This window comes from Ciona robusta, chromosome 7 (genome assembly GCF_009617815.1).
Source record: "Ciona robusta chromosome 7, ASM961781v2".
Taxonomy (NCBI): Eukaryota; Metazoa; Chordata; class Ascidiacea; order Phlebobranchia; family Cionidae; genus Ciona; species Ciona robusta.
The window spans coordinates 5,275,934-5,290,441 of NC_143241.1; the positions used below are offsets into that span (position 1 = coordinate 5,275,934).

General features: G+C 33.4%; 1 protein-coding gene across 1 annotated transcript; it reads right to left on the reverse strand.

Annotated features, from left to right (window-relative positions):
• Positions 1 to 144: 144 nt before the first annotated feature.
• Positions 145 to 14,294, reverse strand: LOC149734095 (serine/threonine-protein kinase PAK 2-like). Its single transcript, XM_089881549.1, is given in 15 exon segments — positions 145 to 1,669; positions 1,927 to 2,064; positions 2,437 to 2,517; positions 3,002 to 3,117; positions 3,605 to 3,704; positions 4,937 to 5,044; positions 5,473 to 5,644; positions 7,400 to 7,463; positions 8,011 to 8,161; positions 9,368 to 9,520; positions 10,033 to 10,137; positions 10,635 to 10,648; positions 10,651 to 10,720; positions 11,177 to 11,277; positions 13,583 to 14,294. Coding segments are annotated over 15 exon segments (1,623 nt in total). The 5' UTR covers positions 13,746 to 14,294; the 3' UTR covers positions 145 to 1,582.
• Between the last annotated feature and the right edge of the window lie 214 nt (positions 14,295 to 14,508).

The following is a 14,508-nucleotide window of genomic DNA, read 5'->3' on the forward strand; positions in this document are numbered from 1 at the left end:
GTGTTTTGTACGAGGACACATACGTCTACAATGATAGCAGCGCCGAGCCTAGAACCCATTACCTCTGGGTTAGAGGCATAGGCGCCAACCAACTGTGCCTCGGTACTGGACAACGATGTAAATTGGCAGTCCGTGCTCACAAGATTTTCCTATCAGATATTATTTATTGATTGCCCACTGGGAAAGCGACATTAATGAAAGAAAAGAATCAGAAATACGGGCGTTAAGCAAGTGCTCTCCTACCAGCGAAGTTACGATAAAAAGAGAATTTCCTCATAGTTTCATAAACAGTGGCGATAATTTTGTCACTGCGTTGATATCCAAGCAAAGAATTAGGAAACATTCCCGCACATTTGTTTAACCAAGGAGATTAAACTCTTTGGTTCAATGAGGGGAAAATGCTATAAAAATATGCAAAAAGTAATGAATTAACTAAAAAGCATGAATATACATAAATTCTTGGGTATATGTGCAACAGTCGTCTCTTTCGGTAATACTTTGGATCTCCAATTAGGGCAGCTACTGTGTTAATTACCAAGTAAGGAATTAATCAGAAATATAGCAATGGTTATTCAATATAATAGTATTGCAAGTGTATCATTGCAATACCTTTGGCTATAATGCTATATAGTTTTCTCAAGGCGTTGAAATTGCACAAGGCAGGATGTGTGTGATTCAAAACTTGCAGACATAGGTGCAAAACATTGAAAGAGAGATGTGTTGCTGGGAATACACGAAAGTAATTGCCCGATTACAAAGTTAGGAATGTTCAATCACTGCCCAGTAACTTGATTTTATGCAGAGTAAAAACATTAAGAAAACAAGATGCATTTTTTCGGACACAAAAAGTGGCCAAACTAGACATAAAAGAGCCTGTAGACTCCTACAGTATGGTGTTCGGATATCACAAACTCGAAAAACTTTGTGTAAAAAAATGTGTTTCGTTGATCATGTCGGAAAAACGTCAACTGGAAAAGTCGAAACTTTTTCCGAACACATTCTTTCACTTGACAAGGCGTTAACGATTGTACTATGATTACAACACAATCAAATCGACTAGCATAGTAATATAATGGCCACAGAGGGCATAAAAGACAATACTTGGTTAAAAATCTCCTGCATTTCAATTCAGAGTGGTCAGGAATCCTTGAAAAAGTAAATTTTGTGACAGAAATTGCCTCAAATTTTTTTTCCGCCAGTTTCTGAGATGAGTCTATGTTAGTTATTTTATACAAGAGGTTATAACTATAGATTGAAAATACTGCAGCAGCATCTTGACTTTGGCATTTTCTTATTCAAGACATGCTGCATGGGCTATGCTAAAGGAATTCAATATTTTTGACCCGCAAATATAATTTTTTGCTTCTTTTCAGCTGCTGGAGCTGAATCTGCTGCAATTTTTGACAAAATCTGATCAGGAAACCTATAATTTCGGTGCAAAGAATCAATAATTAGTTCAAAATCCTTTCTAAGTGTGAGATACTGTAGATTTTGACTTTTTTGTTTTGTGGTGTTTGTTGTTAATGGTCACGCCTCCAATTCAGTCGATCACGTGACATAGTTGCCACAGTAACATAAGGAATCACATCATCCGTTTCGCAACCTCCTTCGCAGCGAGGATCAGTGGATTCAGGGAGGCGAGAGGAGCGGACTTCTGAAGGAACGGATGCTGAAAAGAAGAATGTATTTTTTAAAATTCATTTAACATAAAAAAATTGTGGGGTAATGAGCCAAATCTGGCCTAAACCCCAGGTCCACACAGACCTCACCCATACAGAATCATAAAAAAAAGGTTTATGCAGTTTTAATTCTGTTAAGGTTCACCATAAGATATTTACTTAACTTAAATCACGCCAGAGGATTTTGGTCCTTATAATATGGTGTCTAATAATCTGTTAAACTGTATTTATTTAAAACAAAACTTACCATAAGTAGTTCTACAGCACTAGATCTCTGGTCAACGTCCATTTCCAGACAGCAATGAAGAAAGTCATGAAAAGTGTCGGATAATCTCTCAGGTTGTTGTATCTCAGGTGTTCCATTAGTTGCAATTAAATACAAAGCCTGGATGGTATTTTCTATGCTTATTAATGATAAAAAAACATACTTTGTTATTTTTTTCATAACTCCCACAGTATTACAAATTCATAAAATATGCATTGTATAAAAAATGATAAACCTAAAAACAAAAGTAAAGTGGGCATATTTTAGGTTTATATACTATGAGTGTTAACTTTAATTACATTTTAAATCTCATAAATAATACAACATATACATTCTATGAAAAACAGAATGTTTATATGTCATAAAATATATGTCTACTTACTAGAAAAGTAAGTTTGAAGTGATGTAGGAATTAGGCCAGAGTTGCCTATTCCATTACCGCATATGGATATGTTATATTATATATATACCCTAATATAATATCTACTTTACCCTGAGAGGATTCTCATTTAAATATGGAGGTTCTCCTTCAACCATTTCTATTGCCATGATTCCAAGACTCCAAATATCAACCTAAGAAATAGAATTCACATGTAAGCAACTAAAAATTTCTTTTTGACAATACAATATTAGTTTTGATGGCATGAAAACATCAGTAAAAATCATACATTCTTCATGAAAAAGTTTTCCTTTTCAATAAAAAGAATTTGGCCATTACCAAACACCAAGACTGCTTATAATCTATATAATTATAAATATAAATAAACGTAACTTATTTATTCTCACATGATTACATGACAGGGCAACCACAGTACCGATTGATAGTGACAGTGTGTGTAACTTTATAAATAATTATGTTTTTTCATTGCCGCCAATTTGGAAATCCCAATGGACAAATGGTTTGGTGAAATTTACGCTAAGTGTATTGCCCAAAAACACATAATTTTTATATATTGTAGTTAAAATATATTCTACACTCAACATTATTTTTATCAATATCAGTTTAAAGCTGTATTATACTTATTTTCAATAGAGCTTTTCCATCTATGCATCATACCTTAGGTCCATAAGCTTTCCTTGTAACAACTTCAGGTGCCATCCAGTATGGAGTTCCAACCATGGTGGATCGTTTGCTTTGCTCAGGTGTGATTTGGGCACAGAATCCAAAGTCGGCTGTATAGCAACATTAAGTAATTACAGTGGGGAAACAAAAAAACATTGTAAAGTAGAAATGACTAGATCACTAGATTCTGGTTTGTGTTTGTGAATAGTCACTTTTTGTAGGTTCTGGTTGAGACCTGGGATTTAGGCCAGTTTGGCCCATTGCTCACATTGTAAAGTAGACATGGTTTGTAGTTTTTTGCTGTTTTCAGTCGGGGAAAATGACAGGAAATTAGTGAAAATAGCAATGTATTTGAGCTATTTTATTGTAAAAAAAACTTTAAACACTGGAATCCAGTTTGAGGTGTGTTAAAATTTATCAGTTTACACACTTATATTTTACGCAAATTAACTTTTTTTAGTAAAACACAAAAACATTTTACTCAACTCACTCAAACTAGAATACAGACAACCATTTCCCATACACACTGTTTTAAAGCATGAAATGCCCAAGTTAAACCCATGGTATGTATATTGAATATATATAAAGTATTCTTACTTAGTTTAACACTGCCTTGCATCCCCAGTAGAATGTTATCACTCTTGATATCACGGTGTATAACATTACGACTGTGTAAGAACTCCAATGCTTGCAAACACTGCATGGAAAACCATGTTAGATGATTTGATAACCAAGACTTAAGACAAAGAATGCAACTTGCTTTATCCTCGCGTGGCTGGGAAATGACAGTCGTTATAACACAAGTGTAACAGGAATGTAACTTTGTGGGTGATTGTTGTTTGTTTGGAGGATTTTTGTTAGTTTTTTTTTTGTATGGCCTAAAATTTAGACAACCCATTAGTGACCACTAGGTTTAAGCTACTACCGTTAAGTGTTTTGCCCAAGGACATATAAGCAATTAACTCTATTTCGGGCATGGCACAATGGTAGCAGAGACGAGCCTTGAACCCATTACCTCTGTGTCATAGGCATGCACGCTAACTACTGTGTCATGGCGCCAGAAGTAGAGTTTATTGAACTAATAAACATAGTAGGCAGTCTTGTTATATTGTAGACCAAACAGTGAAATAAAATTATAGTATTATGTACCAGATGAACTGAAAAACTAAGCTTGGTAGCAGAAACAGATTGAAGTTAATTAACCTACTCCACTAAACATAGTAGGAGTCTCATTGCATGAGAAATGATGTCATTTATTTATCCTTCCATTGCAGAGCAACTTTACAAGTTATAAACGGGATGTTTTTTTAAACACTCTGTCCCTATTTAAAAGTCTTCATGTTTATAACTTTGTAAATTGTATTTTGGAAAGAGAATTTTTTCTGTATGGGTGACAATTTAAGCAACAATAGTATCTTGCTCTCTTGTATACATGCCTACAATGGTAGCAGCAACAAGCCCCTTGGTGCATGCATTTCAAACAATGGTTCTTCATAGATTGTCTAAATTGTCAGCTATAGATTAAAAGAATCCCCAAAAAACAATCACTCATTAATGTGTAAGTAACTTGTAAGCAAGCCCAAGATGAAAAACAAACACTTGAGTTTTAACAACAGTTATTACCCACCACACAAGATTAAATAAGTTACATCCATTCATAAAGAAATTCTTATTTTATACAGTAAAAAAGTTAAGCCATGAAAATGGTAAAAAGTTAAAGTAATACCTCTGTTTTTGCCCACACACAAGATTAAATAAGTTACATCCATGCATTTAAAAAAATTCTCATCTCATACAGTTTAAAAGTTAAAGTAGTACCTCTCTGTCGTTGCCCACCTCGTGAGGATAAATAGGTTAAACCCATTCATATCGACAAACTCTCATTTTATAAAGTAAAAAAGTTAAATTGTTAAAAAGTTTAAGCATTACCTCTCTACACACAGCAGCAATCTGTCCTTCATCCATGCATGTTTCAGTAACAACATCAGTGAGTGAACCACCAGGTAAATACTCCATGACCACCCACAGTTCTTCACCCTGGGTTTTGTGGCAAAATTTTAGGGGAAATTAGTAGAAAACTGGTCCAAAAGTGACATTTTGCGCCATTTTGGGGAATTAGTAGAAAAGTGGTCCAAATTTTGACATCTTCTGTCATTTAGGGGTATTAGTAAAAATCTAATCCAAATTTTGACATTCTGTGTCATTTAGGGGTATTGGTAGAAAAGTGGTCCAAATTTCGACATTTTGTGTCAAAATTTGGGGGATTTAGTGTTTTTAAATATTTTAGGACTTAAAAATGTTACTCTGCACCTACATGTTTATTCACAGACGTTTCAGTAGAGAAACCAAGAGGTAAATATGAATAATGTTAAAGGTGACCGCCGTTAGCATCAAAACAGGCCTTGACCATTCATATTTTTTTGTAAACCATTATTTTGTTTAGTTTCTTACAAATATTTATATACCTTTAAATAAGCATCAAGGTAGTTCACAATGTTGGCGTGTTTGTTTTCTCGCATAACAATAATCTCATTAATAATTAGCTCCTTCTTGGGTTGCTGGGAAAGATTCATCTGTTTGATCGCCACCTGGTCACCAGTGGCGACATCCTCGGCAGTAAATACTGTTCCTGAAGCCCTGGGATTCAAATAAAGGAATGAGAAGGCAAAAATGTATTTGGGTTAGTTTTTTCGATCTGTGGTAGCCTTCCGTAACTAAAAAAAAGGAATTCATTTTTAGTAATGTGGCAACGCCCTTAGCAGTAAATACTGTTCCTGTACAAAGAAACTAAAGGTGTAGATTTATTTTTTGTTTTGATCATTGCACAAGCGTTTTTTTTTTGTTTGGGTCTAGAAAAATGTAACAAAAAGGTTACACTAATAGGTGTAAGACTGTGGTGCTAAAATTATGTTTTTTTTTTATGTTATACTGTTCAAAGTTATGGTAATTTGTCACCGAGTTATTCTTAGTGTTTCCCCTTATGAAAAACTACACAATACTGTACAGTATGGATATGGTTTGGTTTTAAAATGTCCTTTTCCCAGTACTTTGGGTATCTATGTATGACCCGAAAGTACCTGAAAATCAGGCACCAATCTTTTTAAAACACAGGGGAGTTAGGGGTAGTTAGACACAATCGTTTAAAACAAATCTAACTGATTAGTTGTATAAAAGCTTGTATAAAAGCTTTTACAACCTATGTGTTAAACTAAAACCACAAGTTATATTTTGTTTTGGTGTGCAATAGTACACACATCTTCCTATTCAAATACATTACAGCCTGCATTGAGAACACTTTATGCTACAAAAATGTCAAGCTTTAAATACATTAGGTACAGTTGTACGGAACGTGTTTGAAATTTTGGTAACTTTTTGATGGGAGTTAGTTGGCCAGTTAACAGCACAAATGTTTAATAAGGTCTAGGAAGTAATATTAGCAATGTATTGAAAAGTTGCCAAATGAAAATAAAGGGTAATGAGAAACGCTCATATACATTATCAGCATAAATGACGCAACATGTTACACACTACTAGTGTAAATTAATGAGAGTAAACAACAAATACCAAAGGCTACATTGCACTCACAGTATTTACATTTATAAAAGTGTTCGAACAGGTCCAATTTAAAATAGTTTTAAAATTAAAAGTCTATAGCTAACTTTACACACGATGCTAGATAAGTAAATTTTATATTGAAGACTATTACTAGTTTAATAACACTATTTATATTTTGATTCATAAAATTATAAGAATACAGTGTTACTTAAGTAACCACACAGTAAGGACCAATAAAATTTATAAACAAAATTTCAAAATGTTCCATAAAATTATTTTTAAAATTAAAAGTGTATTCCTAATTTTACACACAATACTAGTTTATAAAAACTTTAAATACCAGTATATATAACACTATTCAGATTTTGCTTCAGTCTTATAAGACAGTGTTACTTAAGTAGCCCTTCAGTAAAGACCGCATAAAACTGGTTTACACCGGTTTATTTCCGTTCAAGGCTAATAATAGTTGAACAGAGTACTGTGTGTAGTATATGAGCGGACATAAGGTATTTTAGTGCACCATGTACAGCATGGATATCGGATCCTATTGCAACACTATTATATTCCTGAATGGTAAACTGAAACACTATGCGACTACTTTACATTAGATATATATTGGTATACCATGGTAGGTTTAGGTAATATGACCATGTTTTGTTGTACTTTATCGTCCCATTTGATAGTAAACAAAGAATATTTACAGAATAAACAGCTTTCCAATGACTTCAAAAGAGCTTGTTAATTGGTAAAAGCACGGTTACAATATATATTATATATATATATATATATATAATAGGCTATACATATAATTGATTAGGCCTATTATGTATTCCTTACCCTTGTCCAATTTTATCGAACTTGGTGTATCTTGTTTCTGGGTTTCCCACACTCACAATGGTTCCTGGTTAGGATTATTAAATAATTTCATTATTAAATATACTTGGGTAAAAATATGAAAAATGACAGACAAAAAACATTAGAGGGCATTGCTTATGGGATAGTGGTGATAGTTATATGCAATGGCAAGAACTTTGTAAAGAATGGACTGCTGACATCAAGGTAAAGCCTGTAAAAGAGATCATTTTCAGATATGTGCTGGAGTTCGCCGAGCAGTAATGACGCCATCAAGGAGAAAGGCATATCAGAACAAACTTTGGGTTAGCGCTTGGCGATCAGTGGATAGGTGTTACGGGTTAGCAGATAATATAGAAGAATTCTTAACTAGTACCAGAAATTGATATAGTATAGGGTGGGGGAAGATGGAACACCTTTTAACTCTATTTTCTTGACATATTTGGTAGTAAACAAAGAACATTCAAAGAATTATAAAACCGCATCTTCATGACTCCCATTGTTGTTAATTGTTTAAAACACGATTTTTTGACATTAGGCGATTAAAGTGTCCCGTCTTCCCCAATCCTACTATATAGTTTGTTGTCTTAACTCACTTAGCTTTGCAAGAACTTCTTCATCAGAAATCTTGGATTTTTTCTGTTTTTCAGCTCGTTTTATTGTCCCTGGTTGAGCTGGTGCAGAATTCTGTGTGGTTTGGGTGGTTGGGGAGGGACCAAGGGGGTCAATGACAGATCGGGTGTATATCTATGTAAGAGGGAGGTTGATAAGGGTTAATTTTAAAAATTACTTTTTTTGGACTGTTGTACAAAGACGTATTTGTCCTGCTTTTAAAAAATTGTATTTTTTTTTGGTAAAATGTTTAAAATTGGCGCCGTTTTAAAAAAATTGGGTAATAGGTTCTAAAAATTGGAACTTTTATGACAAAAAAATTTGATTTTGGCTTTTTCAAAGAAATAATATTACTCTTTTTAACCAAAAACTTGACAATTTTAAAAAATAAATAAGTCAAAGTGTGGCTAAAATTCGGTGCAATTCCCAAAAGAACTAATAGAATAGAGCAGGAAACAGCTGAATTTCTTAACTGGATTATACAACAGTAGACTCCACTATATGTTTGGGGAGATCATGATTCATACTCATGCTCTATACGTAATGTAAACAATTGAAAGTTGCCCTGAATCAACTAAGGAGTTATAATCATTTTGAACAAAATCTTAATGTTTTATATATAAAAACAAAATTAAAAAGTATTTAATTTGTTTGAAAATGTTAAAAAATGTGTAAATATAGTTGAAAATATTAAAATTATATTGATTTAAAATAAAAAATGAAATATTAACTAAAAGAAAACTAAACTAAAAAAGTAAATTATTACCAAAAAATGTCAAAAAAATGTGGTATATATATATATTATATATGGTTTAGTATATATATATATATGGGAAAAATATATATTATATATGGGAAAAACAACTGAAGGAAAACATTTCTTATGTTTTGTTCGTGAAGACGTTTCAGTTTAAACAAAATACAACATCGACTGTGGGCCGAGGATATTACACACCTACTTAACCACACAAGACACAATCCTTTATATATATACAATTACAATATGTATGTTATGTATGTTGAAATATATGTGTAGTGTAGTTATTTATATAGGGATATTTAAAGAATGAAGTGTATTGAACTATAGCTTTAACAAATAGGTTTATTATAAGCATTTATATAACCTTTTAGAAATTAGAATGGAAACACTAAACCGTTTTTTTTCATATTTTATTATTATGTATAAAGATTTGATAAAATAGAATAGAACATTAATAAACAAATTTGTTTCAGTGTTTTTTTTTTGACTAAAGAGCTTTTTTTTTATTGTTTTTTTTTATTTTGACAAAAGTGAAAAATTTAAAATGACAAACAGTGAAACAGCAAAAAGTAACATCTTACTGATTTTGTGTAATCGGGTCTAGGAGCAATTTCAGGAGGGGACCCGTCATCGTCACCAGAATCACTGTCTTTGTCATCAGAATCATGCTGTCTGTTGCTGTGAGGGGGTAGGGGGGGCTCGTTTTGCCGCGAGTTTTGTATGTTGAGGGTAGGCTGATTGAAAAAGGGATTTTAAAGCAATATATTTTGGGGATAAATATTTTGTACGAGAAATAGGAAGCAAAATGCAAAAAAAAAAAACATTAGGCAGAAGAACATTTTGTATTGTCATTTGGAGGAACCACAGCCAAGGGCTTGACAAAATTACAGTTGTCAATTATCTAGCGTAAAGGGATTCTAAATGTTTCCTAAAAGAATTTTAAAGGTTTCCAATAGCAATACATAGGTTGTAATTGGTAACAAAGTTTAGAAAAATTATTAAATTTAGTAACAAGATTTTAAATTGCCAAAATTATTACAGAATTTCCTAAAACCTCTACTATACTTTTATCTTACATAATTTTCGAAGATGTGTTATGTAGTATGACACATATGTCACATTCTAATTGATGAATATTGTGTGTACATTCACATGAGATAATAAGCCATGTTTATGAAGTCAATATTGCCCTATGTCACATATGTAAACTGAAATTCAAAAATAATAACGAACACATTATGCTCACTTTTAAAACAGCTTGGGATTGGTTATAGTTAGCACTATTCTTCATCACATTCATATACTTCTGGTCAGGACCTTTCTTTTCAGATTGATCGTAAAATTCTAAAACCTGGAAATAAAAAAAATTAAAAAAAATATTTATATATAAATATATAGAAATATAGCAGATTGGGGGAAGTTGAGACACCTTTAGAACATAATATCCAAATATCCTGATCATTTTTTAAACAAATAACAACGGTCTACGGAGTTGTGAGGTTACAGTTTTATAATTTTGTATGTTCTTTGTTTACTACCAAATGGGACAGGAAAATAGAAAGAAACGCTGTTCCATCTTTCCCCAACCTACTTATACCAGTTTTTGTGTCAAAAACAAACTGTTTTAATCATTTCTTGAAAGTGATTCTCGATTTATCTTAATATATGATTCACATACAACTCATGGTACATCATACATGAAGGTTTTCCAGGCCAGCCGGTACACAAGTAATGTGTTATGTCTTGTGTTTATCGTAATAGGTTTTACCAATAAAAAATAGAAAAAGGGGTAAGATAATTCTGCATCAAACAAAAAATAGATGCAGGAGTAAAAAAAGTGTCATTTACCTGTAAAACAGCTTTGGGTTTTTGGCTTGTTCGGATTTGCTGATGTTGGATGTTTGAAGCAGTCGTGACCATTGTTGCGGCATTCCCTGTGAAATACAGGGGTTTTTAATTCAATTCTCTCACATAAAAGATAGGTAAAAACTGTAGTAGAGCTCTACAATTTTTATAGATATTATCAACAAGAAACAAAGTTTTCTTCTTACATTACGTGTGTTTAATTCAATGATATCTCAAAAAACAATAAGTGAAAAAAACTGCAGTAAAGCCTACATGTTCATACCAAGATATACACTGGTTATGCTACTCTACAGTTCCCGTAGAGTAAACATTTTTAACAAATATATTTCCTTTTTTTTATCTTACATCACAGTAAAGAAATATCAACCTTGTAAAACTATTAACAATTAAAATAAACGTAATGTAAAGAAATAATAACCTTAAAACAAAAAAAATATGAGAGTCAAAGACATCTAATATCCATTTGCTACATAGTAATAAAAGAGATAGACCTTACACTATTAAAATTATTGAGAGTATTTTACCGTAAATTCTCCAGTGACTGCATCAAAACCAACATGGACAGTGTGTTCAAAGTCAGAAGGATATGATATTTCTGGTCTCTCCCGAACCTTTTCTTTTTTAGCTGAAAAAAGAAAGTGTTTTCACTCCATGAAATTCACCATGGCAGTAGGAAATTCTCACTGTGTTATTCATTACAGGGCAGAAAATTGCTATTACTAATCGCTGACACTTATTCAGATTTTGTACTTAAAAATAAGCTCTTGAGTAATGTTGTACTCTCAAAAAAAGGCATGGGGAAATTTTGTGATAGGTTAAGTTTTCACCGCAAAAATGTTGGCACAATTATGCAAAGTGAATTCATGGACTGTTGTTTGATTGTGTTGTGTACTTGTGTTTAGTGATGTACCGAAGTTTCGGTTTGCCGAATTTATTCGGCCGAATCAGCGATTTTGACAAAGATTCGGTTTTGGCCGAATCGTGCGTAAAGATTCGGCAAAAACCGAACTTTTTCACAGACAATATAGATACGATTAGCAAGAACTTGCGCAATTTGTGAGATAGGAATTAAAGACTATTTGCAACAAATAAGTTTAAATCAATTAATCGTCATGCTTTATAGCAATGCTAATCATTTCGGATACGGTTCTATGGGCTATGGCACACGCGCACTTTGATAAACTTCGTCACATTCGCGACTGAATCTGCTCCCGATCGTCGATAAAGAAACACTCGCTTTTTCTCTCTTAATAGTGCACGCGTCTGCTCCCGATCGTCGATAAAGAAACACTCGCTTTTTCTCTCTTAATAGTGCACGCGTCTGCTCCCGGTCGTCGATAAAGAAACACTCGCTTTTTCTCTCTAAATAGGGCACGCGTCTGCGCACGACCCCCTACACATTTTTAGCACAAAGCAGAATACAAAATGTAAAAGTAAAGTTTTCGAATAATTTTTTTACTCTCGGTATAGTTTTAAGCCAGTAACCGTGAGTAGTATAAATGCAGGTAAATCGCGATTATGTGAATTTTAATTGATGCAAACATAAGTGCGAGGAGCGAAGCTATCAGGAAATTAGAACCAACACAAATTGTAATGTAATATTGCTAAGTATGGTCCCGGCCGAGCTTGGACAGAAGCCAAAAACGTCGTTCTTGGGCACCGCGCGAAAATCAGAGTTTCGTGAATCCCAGTTGCAAGATATTAATTTTACACCTAAAATATTAAATTTAAAATTTACATACACATGTTACGTTATGTAACATTCAAAATCCAAAAAACATTTCATATAATCCGACAATTTATATACCACAGGGCACAGGCTGCTTGCAAATTAGACTGAGATTAGCATTTCGTCGGTTTCTACAAGAACAAATTCACAACGATTGCTTCGCTTACTAAGTGTTGAAAGTATGCTATCGCATGCGTCTTCCTTTATTTCCCAAGCCGACGCAGAGCGTAAAATGGGACGCTCATACACAATGTTTTTTTCGTCACAAAAGTAAATATTTTTTTTTGTTTGCGTAACACAGGTCTTGTCAATGGTTACGCCGTTACAGTAAAGAATTTTTAAGTTCTCGAATTAACTGCTCGTCCGTGTTGCAATAAAATTAAATTTATCTAATCCACGCTCGTACGTCACCGTTGTGCTTTTCTCCCAACGATTTACCTTCCCTGTAGTTTTGGTTTGTAAATACGCGCGTTATTAGGAGACTAATGTTTCCCACAACGCTTTATTGCCACATTAAAGACTTATATTGAAATTGTTGATACTTGTGTGTGACACGGTGCCATGATAAAGTATTTTCCTTTATGTCGTTTTTACCGACCGCCCGTCGCCGTAGGTTCGGATGACGTCATAAACGATTCGGTTGATTCGGCCGAATTGATTCGGCACAAATGGCCGAATATTCGGTTTCGGCCGAATCGTTTTTTTAACGATTCGGTACATCACTACTTGTGTTACATTACTATAGTGAAGTGAAATCTACTTAAGAGTGTTTTCTTATCTTTAAGTATTCTCCATATGTTTATTGCATTGCTAATCCTATTGCTGTACAGATTAATGCATTGAATGGATTTTTAAAAACAGATTTTGGACAGCATATGCATATTTTTATTTTATTTTAAGCATCAAACCAATTGGAGTATTGGACTTCTACATAATACATAGTAAACTAACACTCTTGCTAAACCTGCTAAATACAGCTCAAAAATTTGTTTAGGAAAAATATGTTTTAACCATAAGTGTGTTTTAACCACTATTGTTTTGTTGCTAAATGCTACTTTTTGTTTTAAATATTCCAAACTTATTCTAGAATTATAACGATACAAACAACGGTGTCTAGTCTATAAACTTCAGCACTAGACAGCAAAACACTATAACTGACGGCAAAAACAGAATTAAACAGTTAAAAAAAACACATTCTTACATTTATCATCGCCGATAAAAATATTCTTCAGATTTTTCTTTTTTTTCTTTTCCGTCTCCGGCACTGAGGGTAAAGGCTTGGAGGTCTGCATATCTCCTTTGTGTGATGCAGATGTCATTCGAACGGGTGGTGCTGGGGGCTTATCTTCTGAATCACTGTCCATATCCCAGCTTTAACTTATTAGTAACCAAAGATTTTGACCTCAGGCAGAAAAAATTAACACCTAACACTGTTGGTTTAAACCTAATGAAAAAAAATGATCAAACAAATTGAAAAATGATTAAAGCTTTAAATTAGTATGTATCAAAACTGGGCAATTTCAGGAGATTCTATATGTTATTGTTATATAAGACTTTGTTTTTGGTGCAATAGGGTATATAAGCTTGCAATATAGCATTTTACCATTTGAGGCTTTTTAGTTTCACTCCTATGTCCAATGTATCTGTTTTGATCACAGTGAACTTTTATGAACTGTATGTCATGATAAATGTAGCAGTGCTGCTTTATACAATGTGTACTAGCATTAATACACTGTTTTATTTCCAAATTATCATTCAGTACTGTCATTACTTTATAAATCATCACATAATATCCAAGCCTGTCTAGCACCATCTCATCAGTGTACCGAATTCCATTTCAATTTACTATACTAATAATTGACCAAACCAGTGCTAATGAGGTTTAGGTTTATGCCCATCAACATAGAAGTTTCTTGTAGCAGATGGAATTCTTACAACAATACCATCCAGTTCTTTACTGAGGATAATCTGACATGAGAGTCGTGAGTTCTCTTGGAGGAATGGAGCAAGGTCCAACATGTCTTCTTCCTCTTCGTCTATTTCGCTCAGTTTATCGAAATGGTTTTCAACGTAAACATGACACGTACAGCACGCCAATGATGCTTCGCATGCCCCTTCAACGTCTAA